General features: G+C 38.9%; 1 protein-coding gene across 2 annotated transcripts in view; it reads right to left on the reverse strand.

Moving 5' to 3' along the window:
* Tc2n (tandem C2 domains, nuclear) overlaps positions 1–22,547 on the reverse strand; it is a 108,362-nt gene that overhangs the window by 51,595 nt on the left and 34,220 nt on the right. For both annotated transcript variants that reach the window (XM_085830621.1, XM_085830620.1), the window contains exons 4-7: positions 5,730–5,897; positions 4,353–4,444; positions 1,012–1,087; positions 225–325 (exon numbers count right to left, since the gene is read on the reverse strand). In XM_085830621.1, the coding sequence (XP_085686747.1) occupies positions 225–325; positions 1,012–1,087; positions 4,353–4,444; positions 5,730–5,897 (437 nt within the window). The remainder of the gene's footprint in view (positions 1–224; positions 326–1,011; positions 1,088–4,352; positions 4,445–5,729; positions 5,898–22,547) is intronic.

Below are 22,547 nucleotides of genomic sequence, written 5' to 3' on the forward strand. Positions count from 1 at the left end.
GAAAAATACAATAGAATCCTAAATTTTAAGACAGCTATTGACACTTTTTTTCAGGAGGAAGCCACACTAGATACTTGTAGGTTGTAAAATATAACCTAATTGAATGGATATAAAGGAAATAAAATAAAATAAAATAATTGAATAATTTTATATTTAATTATATAAAATTAAATGTAAATATTCAATTTTATAATTAAAAATACATATTAGCTATGCTAATTTACCTGCAAAACTGTGATCCAGATCTGCTCTGCTGAAGAATTATAAAATAATTTCACATTCAATCTCCCCAAGTCTCTTTCATCTCCTGATAGGGTAATTGTATCTGAATTTTAAAGAATAAAGAATAAAAACTCCAGGCAATATTGTTAATCCAATTAACCTTTGATTTAAACCAATTCTGAAAGCACAAATAAAACAAATGTTTTGGACTTTTGAGACAATATCTTACTATGTAGCCTTGGCTGTCCTGTAACTCACTCTGTAGATCAAGCTGGCCTTGAACTCACAGAGATCTTCCTGCCTCTCACTCCCAAGTGCTAAGAGTCAAGACATGTGCCACCATGCCTGGCAAAACCTGATATATATTTTTTAAGTCTCCAGCATAGTAAGATAAAGATCACACTTCTGTGGGATTTTTTTGTGAAGAAAATACACTAAGAATGCATACCATTTAGGAATTTAACAGAACTACAATGTGAGGAATTAAGTTAAAACGCTGCAAACAGCACTTATCAGGTTTATGTGTTTCTGAAAGTTGCTTAATCCATGTACTTTAAATCCTAAATAAAAGGTATGTAATAGCTTACTTTAAAATTTTTTATTTCTGCTTGAACATTAAGTCATGGGCTATCTGGTCTCAATCTGTGATAATACCATCAACATTGGTACAATAAGCAGCAAACAAAATGAACTGCACACTTTTTTCTTTATCCAATTATAAAACTGACAAGATACTACTAAGTAGAAATAACCTGCTGAGCAGTATACATAGGATACTCTTTTCCTTACCCAGGCTTCTGTTACTGCCCTGAGAATTTTTTCTTGAAGAAGAACTACTAGGCACACTGGAAAATGAGTCATGTCTCTGCAACAATAACAATAGCAGCAATATGCTTCAGTCAGAAAATGAGTCTCAAACTATAAAAACTTTCAAGCTTATGCCCCAATAAAAACCTTGATATCAAATTCCATGTTAATCAATTTGTCATTGTTATTGGTCTGAACTTCCCACACTTATAGGAGAGGAAATAAGTTTTTAACATGTGATGAGAAATACCTTAGTAAGTAACATTATAAAACCTTTACTATTTTGGGTTTGGTCTTAATTTTCATATTGCAAACATTACTGGAAGTGTCCAGTAACCTATTAAAATGTAAAACAGTATTATCATCGCATACTCACTCTAAACCAGGAACATCAGCATCCTGCAAACCATACAAATAATACTTCAGAGACCATCACAGGACACTGAACAGAACATTCTAGGGGTGAATGAAGCCGTGACAGTTTGTATTTAGCATAATCACCAAACAATTCAGATGTGTGTTAAACGAGTGCTTTATACAGCATTAGTTGGGGTACACTGTGTGATGGTAGGTCTCTGTATATTCAATTGTTAATCTGTACTAGCAAAGAGTTCATATTTTGTAAATATTCATTCCTCCTTACCTGCCTTAGGCATTCTAAAATTGTATCTGATTGGCTTTAATAAAGATCTGATGGCCAATAGCTGGGCAGGAAATAGTGGATCTCTCTTCTGGGCAGACTCAGGGAGGAAAAGTCAGAGGCAAGGGTACCAGCTGACAGAGGTGGACAGATGGACAAGAGCTGGACAGAGAAACACAATTGACTATGTAGAGGGATATAGTGCCTAGTTTAGTCTGGATAGATTATGCTTGGAGGCCTAGGCTTTAAAATATTAATAAACCTCTGTGTAGATAATTCATATTGCTGGTGGGTATGAGATAGTCCTGGTATGACAATTAAAAACCTGTGATAGAAATATTAAGGCTAATTGAGAATGAATGCCCATTTTGTAAAACATGCCTTCCACACTAACTTAAAAAGAAGTCCATGCCCTGATATAGCTGTCTCCTGTGAGTCCTTGCCAGTGCCTGGCAAATACAGAAGTGGATGCTCACAGGCATCTATAGGATGGAACACAGGGCTCCCAATTGAGGAGCTACAGAAAGCACCCAAGAGCTGAAAGGGGTCTGCAACCCTATAGGAGAAACAGCAATATGAACTCACCAGTACCCCCCTGAGCTCATGTCTCTAGCTGCATATGTACCAGAAGATGGCCTAGCCGGACATCATTGGGAAGAGAGGCCCCTTGGTCTAACAAACTTTATATGCCCCAGTACAGGGAATTCCAGGGCCAAGAAGTGGGAGTGAGTGGGTAGGGAAGCAGGGTGAGGGAAGTGTATAGGGGACTTTTGGGATAGCATTTGAAATGTAAATGTCAAAAATATCTAATAAAAAATGTGGGGGGAAAAAAAGAATTGAAATTTGAAAATAGGCAGCCCATTCTACTTTCAGGTTCTTAGAAACATGCTATATGCTCAAGAGTCATACTAGACTTTTAATAAAGTAATTGTCAATCTAGTTTTTTTTAAAAAAAAAAGAAGTCTATAGTATATATAAAAAGATGTTCAGAGTACTTTTACTCTCATGTACAGGAAGATAGATGACTTGTCTTTAAACTTTCCTTCTCTATACTGCTATTTCACTTTTTGTTTTCAGACATAGTTTTATTACTATGTGGCCCAGGCTGTCCTCATATTCTTAACTGATGCTCCTGCTTCAGCCTTTTTAAAAATTAATTAATTTTATTTTTATTTATTTATATTAGATATTTTCTTTATTTACATTTCAAATGTTATCCTCTTTCCTGGTTTCCCCCTTCGAAATGCTGGAATTACAAACACAAGGAATCATTTCTGGTTTATTTCATAATTTCAAATATAACTTAGATGAAGAAAAAACAAAACATTTAATCTATCAAAGGATGCTATATTGGTATCAATAAAATTTAAAGTCTTTCAGATGTGCTATCAAGCTGCTAGTGTATGCCCTCTCCAGTTTCTTTTTGGAGGCACTCAAAGCTGAGTTTTCATCTTATCAATGCTTTTCATAGTTTGGGTAAGTTATGCCTTCATTTTCATTAAATTCTAAAAAGTCTTTAACTTCTTTATTTCTTCCTTGGCCAAGTTATCATTGAATAGAATGTTGTTCAGCTTCCATGTGTATGTGGGCTTTCTATTGTTTTTGTTGCTATTGAAGACCAGCCTTAGTCTGTGGTATTCTGATAGGATGCATGGGATTACTTCAATTTCCTTGTATTCTGTTGAGGCCTGTTTTGTGACTGACTATATGGTCAGTTTTGGAGAAGGTACCATGAGGTGCTGAGAAGGCATATTCTTTTGTTTTAGAATAAAATGTTCTATAGATATCTGTTAAATCCATTTGGTTCATAACTTCTGTTAGTTTCACTGTGTCGGTATTTAGTTTCTGTTTCCATGATCTGTCCGTTGAGAGTGGGGTGGTGAAGTCTCCCACTATTATTGTGTAAAGTGCAATGTGTGCCTTGAGCTTTAATAAAGTTTCTTTTATGAATGTGGGTGCCCTTGCATTTAGAGCATAGATGTTCAGAATTGAGAGTTCTTGGTAGATTTTTCCTTTGATGAGTAAGAAGTGTACTTCCTTATCTTCTTGATAACCTTAGGTGGAAAGTCGATTTTATTCAGTATTAGAATGGCTACTCTAGCTATTTCTTGGGATCATTTGCTTGGAAAACTGTTTTTCAGCCTTTTACTTTAAGGTAGTGTCTGTCTTTGTCACTGAGGTTCGTTTCTTGTATACAGCTAAATGTTGGGTCCTGTTTATGTATCCAGTCTATTAGTCTATGTCTTTTTATTGAATCCATTGATATTAAGAGATATCCTGTGATGCCTCATTGCCCCAGTGTAGGAGAATGCCAGGACAGGAAAGTAGGAGTGAGTGGGTTAGTGAGCAGGTGGAGGGAGAATGGATAGGGGGTTTTCGAAGGGGAAATGAAAGGGGATAACACTTGAAATGTAAATAAAGAAAACAACTAATAAAAAACTTAAAGCCTTACACCTCATTAGAAATACTAATTCTTAGTAACTGCCTGATTATGTTCCAAAAGCAAAGTTAAATAAGTACTTTTGACTATACAATTACAAATCCTAATTGCCTCAGGATACTTCATTGCATACCAATTAAGAGATATAAAATTATGCAAAAATGAAAGAAAAATAATTCACACAGTTCTGACTATTTTTATTTCAAACAGTTCACATATAATGAAATTATATAATTATTATACCTGGATGAATCGCTGAGATGAAGTTGTAAGATCAAGCATAGATTTGCTTAGCCCAGAGGAGCCAGGAAGTTTACTGGTCCTTAAATCACAAACTACAAAAGCACAATTAAAAAGGGGTTTTAGTAATAAAAATGAAACAGTAGAAATTCATCTATATTACATACAAATTTACCTTAAAAGAAATTTTTGATAAAATCTAAAGAAGTTCAATTATTTTAATCTTTAAGGTAGAAGTTTATAGCAATCAAACAATACATTTTCATATCCACATTAAATATTAAGCACGGTTTTGCTTATATTCCCCAATCCCTCATCCATAAGAAATAATTTAATAGGATGTAAGTACACTTTCATAAATGTAATTCAACTACTATTTCATAAGCACATACAACATTATAACATTTCAATATTGAATCCCATGTGCTCTTTTATTTCTAGTTCTCCCAACGTCTAAGATCTTTTTAAAAGGAACTCTACACACCTGTGTATTTTAGCACAATACTAGAGCAGACACTTAATAAAATATTTTTTATTTTAGTGACACTGATACATGCATGCATGCATATAGAATTGTAAAACCTAAAAACCTGAGAATTTTATGAATCCAAGATACATATGGTAGTTCATATAGTTGATATAGTTTCAAATATCAAACTAAAAACTTCTAGCTATTTTCTATCCTCTTTGTGTGTACTTTCAGTCATGAGCTCTAAAATTCATTTACTTGATTAGAACAAAAATTATAAATATCTGTCATAAAATTTGTTAAATATATACCAAAAATGTATGTGCAATAATTTGTAATAAAACTTTTTAAAAAGGAAAAAAATAGAATTTGGAACTATCAGCAGAAATAATACATTTTCTGTCCATCTTTTTTCTTAGTTATTTTAGATAAAATTTCAAATGTTATCCCCCTCCCTGGTTTCCCCTCTGCAAACCCCACTTCCCATCACTCCTCCTCATTGCTTCAATGAGGGTGCTCCCACACCCACCCACCTGCTCCTGCCTCACCGCCCTAGCATCCCCCTACACTGAGGCATTGAGCCTCCACAGGATCAATGGCTTCCCTTCCCATTCCTCTGCTACACATGCAGCTGGAGCCATAGGTCCCTCCATGTATACTCTTTGGTTGGTGGTTGTCCTAAGGGTTGCACTGCTGTGAACAGATACCATGACCAAGGCAACTCCTATAACAACAACATTTATACTAATTATAACACCAGAAAGAAGTCACAATGCTTATCACACATTTGTGAATTCTGCTTTGCTCTTATTTTTAAACTGCTCTTAATAATAACTATTTCTGCCAGAGTCTTAGATTTAATTTTTAAATTTGTTAAAGATCAGAGGAAATGCACAAAAATATTTTCTTACCAGATCCATATAACTGTTTTGTTTCACAATGAGGAAGAAAGCGCCTACTTAAATCAGGTGAAAAGTGTTGATACATATAGCATGGATTATACACATCATAGCTGGGTCCATGGTAGAATGAACTACAAAGTTCTGTCTTTTGATCTCCAAAAGATGCTCTAGCAGATCCTGAAAGCAAGTGTTTCTATAAGCCAACAGCTGATATACTGAAGGGACAGGTTAAAAATACTTTGTCATAAAGCATATGCCTTAACCAGCACATATTTATAGAATTCTAACTTCGTGATGTATGAAAGGAATGAGCCAAGTATCCTGCTCTTAAGATAGCCTGGCAAATGTTTAGCATTTTTCTTTGCCCTTAGACAATTAAGTAGTTCATGACCTGAATTTCCTCTTATATTTCTACTTATATGTATAACATCCTTTAAGTGAAATTAGTTTTAGATAATTTTTTAAAAAAACAACATTCAGAAAATTGACCAAAAAGCTACACTAAGCAGATCTTTCATTTGAAAGGACTCAAACCAAAAGAACTCAGAAAAAGTCATAACTTTTTCTAAACACAGTGCAATTAAGTTAGAAAATAATGAGAACAAAATAGAAAATTTTTATAGAAATACTAAGAAGCACCAGGAAGATTCCATCCAGCAACTGATGGGAGCAGATGCAGAATCCCACAACCACACAACCACACAGTGAGTAGAGCTTGGGGAGTCCTAAAGAAGAGCAGGAGTACCTATCAGAGGAACCAGAGAGGTCAAAGACACAAAAACGCAGCCTACAGAACCAACTGACTGGGACTCAAGTAGGCTCACAGAGATCAGGATGTCTGTGGAGGTCTGTCCTAGGTCCTCTGCATAAATGTCATAGCTGAGAAGCTTGGGAGTTACAGTTGGAGTTGCGGCCATCTCTGACTCTTTTGCCTGCTTGTGGGACCCTGTTACTGCTCCTGGGTTGCCTCACCCAACCTTAATGTGATGGTATATGCCTGGTCTCATTGTAGCTTGTTGTGCTGTGTTTGTTTGATGCCCCTGGGAGGGGAGATAAAATACGGTGGGTGGGTGGGAAAAAGAAGAGGTGGGAAAAACAAAAGGGGGTGAGGGAGAGGAAACCGTAGGATGTAATATATGAGAGAATAAAAATAAAAAGAGAAATACTAAGAACCAAGAATATTTTTAATGTAACAATTAAGAAGAAAATAAATAACAATTAAGAAGAAAATCAAGGGACCTCAGAGATGGCTCAGCTGCTAAGAACACTTGCTGTTCTTCCAGAGGACTAGAGTTTTTAATCCAGTACCCATGACAGGCAGTTCACAACTATCTGTAACTCAATCTAAAGAGTACCTGACTTCCTCTTCTATATTCCTTAGGTGTGCTGCGCACTCATTCTCTCTCTCTCACACATGCACACACACAAGACAAATACATACACATGAATAAAAATAAACCTTTAAAAAACAAAGAAGAAAATCAAAAATGAAAAATTATTTTTCTACCGAATATATTGAATTTTGGTGTAATGATAGAAAAAGAGATTAATGGACCAGAATATCAGGCCCTAAAAAAAAAATATTATTTTATGGATATTTGATATATAACCAATATGACTTCATCTAGTAGTAAAGAAAGAATGGTCTTTTCACTAAAGTATTAATTGAATGCTAATATGGAGGAAAAGACTTAATCATATTTATTTTTTAAATTATATTCAAGTCACAGACCTAAAGTAAACATCAAAGACAAATAAATGTCCTAAAGTTATTTGTAGGGAAGGTTTTGAACATAGACTATTAATTATAAAAGTATTGTAACTATATTAAAATTTAAAAGACTTTCACTAAAAGACTACTTAAAGTACACAGGAAATCCAGAGTGGTTGAAGACACATGAAACAAAATATAACTGGCCCTTTACTTGAGAAACATCTAAAAGTCAAAAAGAAGACAGATAAGCCTCTACACACATTGATTTACAACTTAAATAGGCACTAAGAAGGAAGGTTATAAATCGCATTAATCATAAAACCCCATAGATGCTTCTAGTTTCCATCTATACCGGGAGCTGATCGTGCCACAGTGTTCCATACACAAATACCACTGCCTGGAGAGAACAGGACTCCCAGGAGTGCTAACAAGACTGTGAGCACAAGAAGACCAACACTTCTGCTCACAGGGACCTGCCCAGAGACCTCAGGACAAAGAACCAAGGAGCAGCCTGGGACAGGATCCTTCCTGTTTCCATCTGCACCCTGAAGCTGACCCTGCACCACACTCTCCATTCCCTAATTCCTCCCTGAGAGAACTGGTTTCCCAGGAGTGCTGACACACAGGCTTGCAGGAGGGACAAGCCACAGTCAGAAACAGCAAGACCAGCTAACACTAAAGATAACCAGATGGTGAGAGGGAAGGGGAAGAACATAAGCAAAAGAAGCCAAAACTAATTGGCATCATCAGAACCCAGTTCTCCTATCACAGCAAGCCCTGGATACCCCAACACACCAGAAAAGCAAGACTCTGATTCAAAATCACATCTCATTATGATGATAGAGGACTTTAAAAAGGACATATATAACTCCCTTAAAGAAATACAGATGAACACAGGTAAACAGCTAGAATCCCTTAAAGAGAAAACACTAAAATCCCTTAAAGTGTAGAAACAGACAGGTTGATTAACAGAATAGATTTAAAGACCAAGAAAAAAACCCACACACCTATGGACACTTGAGTTTTGATAAAGCCAAAATCATACAATAGAAAAATGAAGCTGGGCGTGGTGGCGCACGCCTTTAGTCCCAGCACTCGGGAGGCAGAGGCAGGCAGATTTCTGAGTTCGAGGCCAGCCTGGTCTACAGAGTGAGTTCCAGGACAGCCAAGGCTACACAGAGAAACCCTGTATCGAAAAAACCAAAAATAAATAAATAAATAAATAAATAAAAATAATAATAATAAAAAAAAGAAAAATGAAAGCATCTTCAAAAAACAGAGAACTCCTGGATGTCTCCATGTAGAAGGATGCAAATAGATCCAAATTTATCACCCTGAACAAAACACAAATTCATGTGAATCAAGGACCTCAACATAAAACCAGATACACTAAATCTCATAGAAAAGAAAATGGGACATATCCTTGAACACATTGGTAAAGGAGACACATTCCTAAACACAGATCTTAGAGCTCAGACATATGGGTAGCCTATAGATTGGGAAAGGATCTTGACCAACACTGCATCTGACAGAGGGATAATATACAAACTTTACAAAGAATTCAAGAAGTTAGACAACAACAACCTAATAAAAAATGGGGTACAGAACTAAACATAATTCTCGACAGAGGAATACTGAATGGCTGAGAAGCACTTAAAGAAATGTTCAAAGTCCTTGGTCATCAGGGAAATGTAAATCAAAACACTCTGAGGTTCCACCTTACACCCATCAGAATGGCTAAGATCAAAAACTCAGGTGATGTAGAACAAAGGGAACACTTCTGCATTGCTGGAAGGAGTGCAAACTTACACAACAACTTTGGAAATCAATTTGGTGGTTTTTCAGAAAACTGGGAATATAGTTCTACCTCAAGACTCAGCTAGCCGCCTGGTCCTTGCTGCTGGGGCAGACTCCTACTTGTTCTGCTCCCATGAAGACTCCATATTCCAATACATCCTAGAGGGCCTGCTGCACTCAGAGCAGGTGGTAAGAAACACCACTCACCCTCCCATCCCCCACAGTCCCAGAGTTGCTGTTGGGAGCATGGTGTACTCAGGACCCCTCACCACCAAAACCTCCACCCTTCCGAATACCACTCCCCTTCTGTCTTAGTCAGGGTTTCTATTCCTGCACAAACATCATGACCAAGAAGCAAGTTGGGGAAGAAAGGGTTTATTCGGCTTACACTTCCATACTGCTGTTCATCACCAAAGGAAGTCAGGACTGGAACTCAAGCAGGTCAGAAAGCAGGAGCTGATGCAGAAGCTATGGAGGGATGCTCTTTTACTGGCTTGCCTCCCCTGGCTTGCTCAGCCTGCTCTCTTATAGAACCAAGACTACCAGCCCAGAGATGGACCCACCCACAAGGGGCCTTTCCCCCTTGATCACTAATTGAGAAAATGCCTTACAGTTGTATCTCATGGAGGCATTTCCTCAACTGAAGCTCCTTTCTCTGTGATAACTCCAGCTGTGTCAAGTTGACACAAAACTAGCCAATACAACTGACCCCTTGTCAACTTGACACACAAACACATCACTAGTAAGCCTCAACCCTTACATTCTTATTCATCCCCAAGGTCTAAATAACTTTAAATGTCCCACAGTCTTTACATATTCTTAAAATTTCAATCTCTTTAAAATATACATCTCTTTTAAAAATCCAAAGTCTTTTTACAATTAAAAGTCTCTTAACTGTGGGCTCCACTAAAACAGTTTCTTCCTTCAAGAGGGAAAATATCAGGGCACAGTCACAATCAAAAGCAAAAATCAATCTCCAACCGTCCAATGTCTGGGATCCAACTCACGATCTTCTGGGCTCCTCCAAGGGCTTGGGTCACTTCTCCAGCCATGCCCTTTGTAGCACAGGCGTCATCCTCTAGGCTCCAGATGCCTGTACTCCACTGCTGCTGCTGCTCTTGGTAGTCATCTCATGGTACTGGCATCTCCAAAACACTGCGTGACCCCTTCAGTCCTGGGCCTTCAATTGCAACTGAGGCTGCACTTTCACCAATGGCCTTCCATGCCCTCTCACAGTGCCGAGCCTCAGCTGCTCTGCATGACCCCTTCATGCCTTCAAAACCAGTACCACCTCGGTGACTCTTACATATTACCAAGTCCTGCTGCAGCAGGAGTACAACCTTGGCTATCTCTGGAACACAGCCTCTTTGTGCTTTCAGAAAACACTTCCCAGAAGATGTCACCTCAATGATGCTGGTCTCTTCTTAATCACCGCTAATTTCTTAGCTCCAGCTAACCAGCATCAATAGTCCCAGTAATGCAAAGTTTTTGCTTTAGTAGTTCTGGTATCTTGTTAATCACAGCTGATTCTTCAGCCCCAGCTAATCAGAACCACAGAATCTTCACAATCAAAATAGCAATGGCCCTGAAAAGTCTTTAATTTTCCCTCTGAAATTTCACAAACCAGACCTCCATCTTCTGCACTGTTCTCAACATTATCTTCCAAGCTCCTACACAACATCCGACAGAGCTCTTAACAACGGATGGGTCTTCAAACCCAAAGTTCCAAAGTCCTTCCACAGTCCTCCCCAAAACATGGTCAGGTTGTCACAGGAATACCCCACTCTGCTGGTACCAATTTGTCTTAGTCAGGGTTTCTATTCCTGCACAAACATCATGACCAAGAAGCAAGTTGGGGAAGAAAGGGTTTATTCGGCTTACACTTCCATACTGCTGTTCATCACCAAAGGAAGTCAGGACTGGAACTCAAGCAGGTCAGAAAGCAGGAGCTGATGCAGAGGCCATGGAGGGATGCTCTTTACTGGCTTGCCTCCCCTGGCTTGCTCAGCCTGCTCTCTTATAGAACCAAGACTACCAGCCCAGAGATGGTCCCACCCACAGGGGCCTTTCCCCCTTGATCACTAATTGAGAAAATGCCTGACAGTTGTATCTCATGGAGGCATTTCCTCAACTGAAGCTCCTTTCTCTGTGATAACTCCAGCTGTGTCAAGTTGACACAAAACTAGCCAATACACCTTCCTTCCATCCCTTCCACCCCTTCTGCCTGGTCCTTGCTGCTAGGGCAGATTCCTAGTTGGTCTGCTCCTGTAAAGACTCCATAGCCCAATACATCCTAGAGGACCCTCTGCACTCAGATCAGTTGAGGATCTGCTGCTCTCTGAGCACTTGAGGATCAGCTTCACTCAGCACAATTGGACAACAGCTTGACCACTCCGCTGAAGACCCAACAAGCTGAAGAACTCCCAGGAGATCTACTGCAGCCAGGGCAACAGATCAGCAGCTTCTCTGCCCCAGTTGAAAGGCCCCACAGGTGGTTAGATACAGTGAGGGCCACAGGCCTACCAGGAGACCTGAAGCAACCCAGGGACGAAAGAGGCAGACTCTATACAGTAATCTAGACCAACAAACACCAGGGATATCCAGATGTCAAAAGGCAAGCGCAAGACCATAAGCAACAGAAGCCAAAATATGTGGGCACCATCAGAACCCAGTTTTCACACCATAGCAAGCTTTAAGTACACTAACACACCTGGAAATCAGGAATCTGTCCTAAAATCCTAATTCATGAAGATAATAGAGTCCTTTAAGGAGGGTATCAATAACTCACTCAAAGAAATACAGGAAAACACAGGTAAACAGGTGAAGGAGTTGAATAAAGAGATCCAAGACCTAAAAGTGGAAGTAGAAACAATAAAGAAAACACAAATGGAGGCAAACCAGGAAATAGAAAACCTAGGAAAGAGGTCAGGAATTACTGATGTAAGTATTGCCAACAGAATACAAGAGACAGAAAAGAAAATCTCAGGTGTAGAAGATACGGTAGAAGAGATTGACACAACAGTCAAAGACAATTCAAAACATAAAAAACTCCTAACACAAAGCATCCAGGAAATTCAGGACATAATGAAAAGACCAAAACTAAGGATAATCTGAATAGAGGAGAACAAAAATTCCCAGCTCAAAGGACCAGAAAATGTCTTCAGCAAAATCATTGAAGAAAACTTTTCCACATAAAGAAAGAGATGGACATAAAGATAGAAGAAGTCTATAGAACACCAAATAAATGGGACCAAAGAAGAAAACCTTTCTTGTCACATAATTATCAAAACACTAAATACATAGAGCAAAGAAAGAATATTAAAAGCTGCAAGGGGAAACGGCAAAGTAACATAAAAAGGTAAACCTACCAGAATTACACCAGACTTCTCAACAAAGACTATGAAAGCCAGAAGAGCCTGGTCAGAGTTCATACTAATGGTCCCAGGAAACAAGCAGGAGTTGCCATCCAATAACCAGAAAGCTGATAACCAAAAGTTATCAAACACGATGAAGAAGGATACTTCATATTCATCAAGGAGAAAATTCACCAAGAGGACATCTCAAATTTGAACATCTATGTCCCAAATTCAAAAGCACCCAAATTCATAAAAGAAACTTTACTAAAACTCAAAACACACATTGAATCCCACACAATAGTAGTAGGAGACTTCAACACCACAATCTCACCAATGGACAGGTCACTGAGACAGAAACTAAACAGTGATACAGTGAAACTAAGAGAGGTTATGAACCAAATGGATTTGACAGATATCTACAGAACATTTCACCCTAACATAAAAGAATGCACCTTCTTCTCAGCACCTCAAGGTACCTTCTCCAAAATCGATCATATAATTGGTCACAAACCAACCCTCAACAAATACAAGAAGATTGAAATAATACCATGCATCCTATCAGATCACCATGGCCTAAGGCTGGACTTCAACAACAGCAAAAACCACAAAAGCCCACATTCACGAAGAAACTGAACAACTCTTTACTGGATGATAACTTGGCCACAGAAGAAATGAAGAAAGAAATTAAAGACTTCCTAGAATTTAATGAAAATGTTAACACATCATACCTAAACTTATGGGACACAATGAAAGCAATGCTAGGAGGAAAGTTCATAACACTAAGAGTCCTGGTAAAAATTTGGTTATAAGATTCATATTACAGAATGAAACACCAAGATGCAGCTCTGACCAGATTCATTCTCAACAATGCTGAAAAGACCTGCTGTTCCAGCTCCCTGCCTGATTCTGCCTCACCTGATGCTGTTTCCAGAGACTTGATTCCAGAACAGTTTCAAGAACAGCTGCTAATTCCCAATGAACACGGTTCATCCAATCTTTCAGGCGGATCCAGTTAGAACTTCACTCAAGCCCTGAACCTTCTAAGCATACAGAGACTGAATAACAGATACAAAAAGCTAGCTTTCTTAAGTCTAACTGATTTTTCCAACTTTTCTACCCCTCCCCATCCATGTTTATTCGCTGCCCCTATATACAGGAGGAAGAAGCCATTGAGAGTCCTCATCCCTATTCCTTTGGTTTGAGTGTCTGATTATGCTTATTTTATAAATTATAGATAGGTTGTTATTTTAAGGAATAATTTGGAAATGGTCATAATTTTGGACAAGGAAGAAACTAAATAGAGAACTTAGACTTGGAGATTTCTGTCTTTCCTTTCCTCTTCTCTATCCTTTCTTAGGTAAAGTGAAGGGGGTTAAAATTAAAAAGGTGGATATAGTAATACTATAAGAAATTGGATATATGAGAACAAATTATTAAATTTATTCTCAAACAAAGCATTTTATAGCCATAATCTTACATTGGTAGAAATCTCTAAATTTTGACACACAACTAAAGTCATATTTTCTTACATTGGTACGGAATTTATATATTGATATGGGTTTAAGGTTTTCATTGGTATAACTTTTTGTATATTGACACAACAATTTAAATTAATATTGTTACTTTCAGATAGGCATTATGCCTATGCAACACATTTAAGAATACAAGGCTTAGAAACAGTCCTTCTAATAGGTGCTATTACAAACTGTTTAGGATGATTAAGTAATGCAACTCATGGTTATATTAGATTCTTATTTAAGTATAATAAAGTGTTTTCGATATTATTCAAATAGAAATATCTGAGTAGTCAAGATTTAACAGTTCAGATATATAATGTATATAGTCAAAAGCATCAGAAATCCACAGCATATGACATTTAAAATCATTTCATTATTAATAGAATTTTTGACTAGGAGACAGGTCTGCTCCTTACAGGATCCCCTTCACAGTTCAAGGAAGATATTGAGCATCATAATCTCCATATGCTCCAATTGTGGCAAGGTAGCCACTGGACACAAATTGCCCTAATTCATCTGCAGACAAAAAAATACTGTCCAGGAAAGGACATACAATGTGGAATAGTCAACATCTTAGCTCTACCAAGACAGGATAAGCTAGTCCTTCATCATTCCAACTTTATTTAAGGTCTGTCAGATGGTTCTATCCCAGAAGGCTGAAGACAGATGCTCCAAAGTTATGAGGAATATAGGGGATTGTCCAGGCAGTCAGATGTCTCTACAAAATGTTTAAGTTTTGGAAGCTATGTTTTTGTGCTTTCTATATATTCAGGTAATATTTAATTCATTCTCTGATCTCTGATGGGGTTGAAGACTAGTTAAGTCTCATAATCAAACCTAAGTTGTTTAGCAATAAGAAAGATGATCTAGATTTGAAAGGTTGGTTTTCAGATAGTAATGCAAGTTAAAATCAAAACATCACTCAGGTGTAGAATTGTAAACTCTTTAAGTTAGAATAGATGCTAGAGTAATGTACCTAAATTGACAAAATTGATGGACTGGACGTCATTAGTGTACATCATACTTTATAGTTTACATAACTGTTATATCTATGTTCAATGTGTATCTGAGAGAAAGCCTTTTTAAGGGACAAAAAGGGGGGAAATGTAGCTGCTTCTATTCTCATGCTAATCAGGTTTCCCAAAAAACATGTTTGTAGTGTCTTACATGTAAGGCTGAGAGATTCTGCCTCCTGTTGGTTTTGAGTGGTAAATGAAGCTGCCAGTGGCCAATGGCTGAGCAGGAGGACAGAGGGGGATCTAGGAACAGCCACCATGCTGGGGAAGGAGAGGAAACATCATGCCTGAGAGGTGCAGATACGTGCTGGGGATCATGGCCCAAGAGGACTGAACGTCTGGGTCTAGGGCAGCAAGATGGAATACAGATTTTAATAAGTAATAACTCAGGAGTATCAGAAGGGGCTAGATCAGCCACATGGAGGTTAGGAAGTGTTCCAGCCATTGAGCTGTTTAAGGTATATTAAAATATAAAGAGTGTGTGTGTGTGTGTGTGTGTGTGTGTGTGTTTGTGCGTCTGCCTCTTTAGATTTGTGTAGCACAAATTGGGTACTACTACAGATGGTATTTCTGAAAATGTCACCACAGGTTGTCTTCTGAACTCCATACATGTATGCATGCATATTACATGCCCATGTATTTTTAAAGGTTTAAATTTAAGGGCTGAGAAGATGGCTTAGTCAGTAAGTACCTGCCATACATACAGGAGGACCTGAATTTAGATCTCCACCACTCACATAAAAATCAATTATGTTGGCACTTGTCTGCCATCCTAGCTGTGAAAGGACAGAGACAGGAGAATTTCAAGAGCCAATTAATAATCTCTGGGCTCAGAGAAAGACATTGCCTCAAAAATAGGATAGAAAGCAATAGAAGAAGACAACCAGTGTCAACCTCTGACCTCCACAAACATGTGAACATGTATACATGCACACATACATTATATACACACAAAAAAATTATTTTAAAAAAGTTTAAAGTATTGTCATCTTTGAGTCTCTGTCCTACTTTGTCCTACTTAAAATTAAACATACAGTTTAAACTAGTATTTTCTAAATTAAATGATAAAACAAATGATTTACACTGTGTTCAGAAAAGAAAATGTTAGATAAAATTTTATCTTCACTCTGGTTAACACTGTGCACAATCCAACTATAGTACAGAGCTGAGAGATTCTGAAAAGTTGTGAGGTCTAAGAGCCATTATTTACATATCTTATAAGCTAACACTTAAATCATTTAGCACATAAACAAAATGTTGCTAGAAGTCTTTGTTTATGGCAACAAAATAGCAATGATCCTAAGAGCATTATTTACTCATCATTATTATTATGATATAAATATATTTTATATAATAAATAATTTTAAATTATATATTTATGTAATATAAACAAATGCATTTATCTATGGCATATAATGAATTTATTAATATATGACATATAAATATAATAAAGTTATTATAGTTATTATTACTATGATATTAAAGATCCTCAGTACCACCAAAGATGGTTCATTACTTTTATAAGCTATCTCATTTATAAGAGTATTCTCATTTTATTTTTCTTTCCTTTAATTAAATCACTAAAGAATTTAATTTTTCCTTCAGCAATACACAATTATATATAAGGTTCAACTGGAATTTCTCTTGGTTTTCTTAACCAAAAATGCTATAAAACTGAATGGAATAAAGAAAATACCAAATAATTAAAAAAAAAAAACTGAATGTAACACTACATGATAGCTTACCCCTTTTAAAAATGTAACTAAAAAATTTTAAGCCATAATATCTATCATCTTTAGTGGATAGGTAGGTAGGCATTGATTTTAAAAAAAATTTTAATGATAAATCTGTTGTCAGTACAGTAAGGGACTACTAAGGAACAGCTGTAATCAGCCCTATTAGCTAGTAAACAATGGGACAAAACAAATTTCTTATACTTAACAGTTTTAATTATTATTGTTAGTAATCTGCTGTCTCAGAATTACCTCCTCCATCACATTCCATTACTCATATATACATACAAATATTCATGTATTTGACTTCTATGATTGGATTCTAAGAAGACTTTCTTGAATATATCTTAGATTACATTAGATAGTTTCCAACATCCTCAACAAGCCTATAATTTAAGAGTTATGCAGATCTTTTACCTATGTAATTCAAAATTCAATCTGTTCTCTGGTAAGTACACTAAAAGTACAAAAGAAGACCTATCATATATTGCTATATATTTCTTTTTTTTTTTCAGATACTTTTAGTTTCAGTGTAAGCCAAAGCCAACACTATGCACAGTATACAAAATTCAAATAACAAACTGGCAGACAAACTAAAGAGCAGTGTTACTACCAAGCAGAGATGTTGTGGTGAAAAATGTCCTGGAAATGAGAATTTCATCAAATATCTGGCTAATCCCTGAACCAAAATTCAAGAGCTGCCATACAAGGCAGAATTTGTAATCCATGTTCAACCAAGTTATAAGTCTAGAAGGAAACAGGAAGGGATGGAAAAGGGAAACAAGACTTGTCAAATGTGACCAAATCCAGAGTCTCCACAGTGTCATTAAGTATCCAGACCATAACCCCCAAATTAGTCCACATACAAAGTAACTGAAATATGTCATCTATTTTCAAGGGGAAAAGTGTAACTGCCAGAACCTAAATCTAGATACATGACCTAGATATTGAAATTAACACGAGAACAGCACCGGGATAGCTAGGGCCCAGGGTCGGCTGACACCCGCCAGCTACCCACGACCCCCGCCACAGGATCTTAAGACTTCAGGTGAGTGGAACACAGCTTCTGCTCCAATCCAATTGCGTGCGGGACCTGAGACTGTATTAGTTAGGGAAGCAGAAACCGGCCTGAGTAGGGCCACAGGCCTCATCCGGCCGGATCAGCACAGGGGTAGCTAGAGCGCACGACCCCCGCCACAGGATTTTGAGACTTCTGGTGAGTGGAACACAGAGTCTGCTCCGATCTTTAAACAGTGACAACGATAACAACTAACCCCAGAGATTACCAGATGGCGAAAGGTAAACGTAATAATCTTACTAACAGAAACCAAGACCACTCACCATCATCAGAACCCAGCACTCCCACTTAGCCCAGTTAGGGCACCCCAACACACCGGAAAAGCTAGACACGGATCTAAAAGCATATCTCATGATGATGGTAGAGGACATCAAGAAGGACTTTATAACTCACTTAAAGAATTACAGGAGAACATGGCTAAAGAGTTACAAGTCCTTAAAGAAAAACAGGATAACACAATCAAACAGGTAGAAGTCCTTAAAGAAAAACAGGATAACACAATCAAACAGGTAGAAGTCCTTAAAGAAAAACAGGATAACACAATCAAACAGGTAGAAGTCCTTACAGAAAAACAGGAAAACACATCCAAACAGATGATGGAAATGAACAAAACCATACTAGACCTAAAAAGGGAAGTGTGGTCTCCCTTCCCCCAGCCTGGAACCTGCCTGCTCTAGGGTGGAGCTACCGGCTCATTCGTCCTGCCACGCCCACTGCTGGAACCTGACCTTGCTGCCTGAAGGCACACACGTGTTCGTCCTGCTACTGGACCCTGAGTTACTTGGCGGGAAATTGGGTTCCCTCCCCCTTCCTTTATAAACTGAGTGTCTGGAAATATTAAATTGAGTCTTGATCCGAATGTTGTCTTGACTCCATTGTTTCTTCCGCCCTATCTAGTTACCTCTCTTTGCAGGGAACTGCCATTCTCAGTTGAACCGTTCGTGTTGTGGACCGCGGGCGGGCCGCAACAGTTGGCGCCCGAACAGGGACCTGAAGAATGGCAGAGAGATGCTAAGAGAAACGATTGCTGTGTGGAGCTCCACAAGAAAGGAAAGAATCTTCGTATCGGAGGAGGAGCATCGGAGCAACGGACAGGTACACATGCTAGCGCTAGCCTAAAAAAATTTCAGTTTTGAAAGTGTTGCGGGGATGCAGTAGGATACGAAGCAAGTTTGAAGCAGTGCTGACCCAACACTGGTTCTACTTGGGGTCAGCAGTTCGTAAATCGGAACTAGATACGGAGACAGGCAGTGTGCCGCAGTTTTTTTTAGAAAACTGCTTAGGTGGAAGAAAGAAGGGTTCAAAAACATGGATCAGGCAATTGTTTTTAGTTTTCAGGAGTTGCTTAAGGAAAAAGGAGTAAGGCTTGAAGTACAATTAGTAAGAAATTTTTTAGATAAGATAGATAGCTGTTGTCCATGGTTCAAAGAAGAAGAAACGATAGATTGTGGAACCTGGGAAAAAGTTGGTGAGGCCCTGAATATCGCTCAGACAGATAATTTTACCCTAGGTCTCTGGGCGCTTGTAAATGATGCTATAAAAAATGCAACTTCCCCAGGGCTAAATTGCCCTCAGGCGGAGCTTGTGGTATCTCAGGAGGAGTGCCTATCAGAGAAGGCCTCCTCAGGAAAAGATCTTCTTAACTCAAAAATTGATAATTGTGGAAACTCTGATGATGGACTGAATTTTAACAAAAATCACTCAGATAGAGGAATGGCCCATTACCCTAATGAGAATTGGTCCTCTTGCGAATCTCCCGCTCCACCCACAGTCACCACTTCGGGAGGTGCTACGCATAGGGACACACGGCTAATTGAGTTAGAATTTGAAATTAAGCTTCAGAGGCTGACTAATGAGCTTCGGGAACTAAAAAAGATCTCAGAAGCGGAGAAGAGTAACTCTTCTGTAGTTCACCAGGTGCCGCTAGAAAGAGTTGTTAGTCAGACTCGTGGGAAAGGACAGAATTCGTCTAATATGCTGGCCTTTCCTGTGGTCGAGGCAGTTGATCAGCAAGATGCTAGGACCAGACATTACCAGATCTTGGATTTCAAGTTGTTAAAAGAGTTAAAGGCAGCTGTTGTGCAATATGGTCCTTCAGCCCCATTCACTCAAGCATTACTGGACACAGTGGCGGAGTCAAACTTAACCCCCTCAGATTGGAAGACTCTGTCCAAGGCTACCCTGTCAGGAGGAGATTTCTTGCTTTGGGATTCTGAATGGCGAGACGCCAGTAAGAAAACTGCTGCTTCTAATGCTCACGCTGGTAACCCAGACTGGGATAGCAACATGCTTTTGGGAGAGGGTCCATATGAGGGACAGACAAATCAGATTGATTTTCCCGTTGCAGTGTACGTGCAAGTTGCGACAGCCGCACGCGGTGCTTGGGGAAAGTTGCCAGTTAAAGGAGATGCTAGTGGAAGTTTAGCTAGCATTCGGCAGGGTTCTGATGAACCATATCAGGACTTTGTGGACAGGCTGTTGATTTCCGCTAGTAGAATCCTTGGAAGTCCAGACACAGGTAGTCCCTTTGTTATGCAGCTGGCTTATGAGAATGCTAACGCAGCTTGCCGAGCTGCAATTCAACCGCATAAGGGACAGACAGATTTGGCGGGATATGTCCGTCTTTGCGCAGACATCGGGCCTTCCTGCGAGTTCTCGCAGGGAACCCACGCGCAAGCAATGTTCTCGAGGAAACGAGAAAATAATGCATGCTTTAATTGTGGAAGTTTGGATCATTTTAGAAGTAATTGTCCTAAGAACAAGGGCGCCAAGGGTAGACAAACAGGCCGTACCCCAGGAATTTGTCCCAAGTGTGGGAAGGGCCGCCACTGGGCAAAAGATTGTAAGCATAAACCAAGGGTTTTGAGCCGCCCGGTGCCGGGAAACGAGGAAAGGGGTCAGCCCCAGGCCCCGAGTTACTCAAAGAGGACAGCTTATGGGGCCATAAATCTGCTGCCCAGCCAACAAGATCAGTTCTTGAACTTGTCAGGTCAAACCCAGGAAATGCAAGACTGGACCTCTGTTCCACTGTCCACGCAGTATTAACCCCAGAAATGGGAGTCCAAACTCTGCCTACCGGAGTCTTTGGACCACTGCCCACAGAAACCTGTGGCTTTCTCTTGGGACGAAGCAGTTCTATTGTAGAAGGCCTGCAGATTTTTCCAGGTGTTATAAATAATGATTATGAGGGAGAACTTAAAATCATAGCCGCTTGCTCTCGTGGTGTTATAACTATACCTGCTAATCAAAAAATTGCTCAACTTACTTTGATCCCTTTACGCCAGTTACTGTATAGATTCCTTAAAAGTGAGGAAGGACAAAATAATTTTGACTCCTCGGGCGTAAATTGGGTGAAATCCATCACAAATCAGAGACCTAACCTTAAATTGACTCTTGATGGAAAAGGCTTTGAAGGATTAATAGATACCGGGGCCGACGTAACAATTATTAGAGGGCAGGACTGGCCCTCAAACTGGCCCTTAACTGCTTCCTTGACTCATCTTCAAGGAATTGGGTACGCCAGTAACCCAAAACGTAGTTCCAAATTGCTAACCTGGAGAGATGAGGAAGGGAAATCAGGAAAGATTCAGCCGTATGTTATGTCAAATTTGCCTGTGACCCTGTGGGGAAGAGATCTGTTGTCACAGATGGGTGTTGTTCTGTGCAGTTCTAAGGAGATGGTGACTGGACAGACATTCAGGCAGGGACACCTGCCTGCTCGTGAACTAGTAAAAAAAGGACAGGGAATTAGGACCTTTAAGGATCTTAAACCCCACTCTAACATGAGAGGTTTAAAGTATTTTCAATAGCGACCACTATCTTGCCTGCATCCCACGCGGAAAAAATTCAATGGCGTAATGATATTCCGGTGTGGGTAGATCAGTGGTCTTTACCCAAAGAGAAAATAGAGGCCGCTTCTTTGCTAGTGCAGGAGCAGTTAGAAGCAGGACATTTGGTAGAGTCTCACTCTCCCTGGAATACACCCATTTTCATTATCAGAAAGAAATCTGGAAAATGGAGACTGTTACAAGATTTAAGAAAAGTTAATGAGACCATGGTACTTATGGGAACCTTACAACCAGGGCTCCCCTCCCCAGTGGCCATTCCTAAGGGATATTATAAGATTGTTATAGATTTGAAAGATTGTTTCTTTACCATCCCTTTGCATCCAAAGGATTGTGAGAGGTTTGCTTTTAGTGTTCCTTCTGTAAATTTCAAGGAACCCATGAAAAGATATCAATGGACAGTCCTTCCGCAGGGGATGGCTAATAGTCCCACATTATGTCAAAGGTTTGTGGCGAAAGCAATTCAGCCTGTTAGACAACAATGGCCAAATATTTACATCGTTCATTTCACAGACGATGTCTTGATGGCGGGAAAGGACCCCCAAGAATTGCTTTTGTGTTATAAAGGTTTACAAAAAGCCCTAGCTGATAAGGGATTGCAAATTGCTTCTGAAAAGGTACAAACTCAGGATCCTTATAATTATTTGGGTTTTAGACTCACTGATCAAGCTGTTTTTCCCCAAAAGATCGTTATTCGTAGAGATAACTTAAAGACCTTAAATGATTTTCAAAAATTGTTGGGTGATATTAATTGGCTTCGCCCCTATTTAA

Source organism: Mus caroli, unplaced genomic scaffold (genome assembly GCF_978045245.1).
Source record: "Mus caroli unplaced genomic scaffold, Mus_caroli_1 scaffold_14, whole genome shotgun sequence".
NCBI lineage: Eukaryota > Metazoa > Chordata > Mammalia > Rodentia > Muridae > Mus > Mus caroli.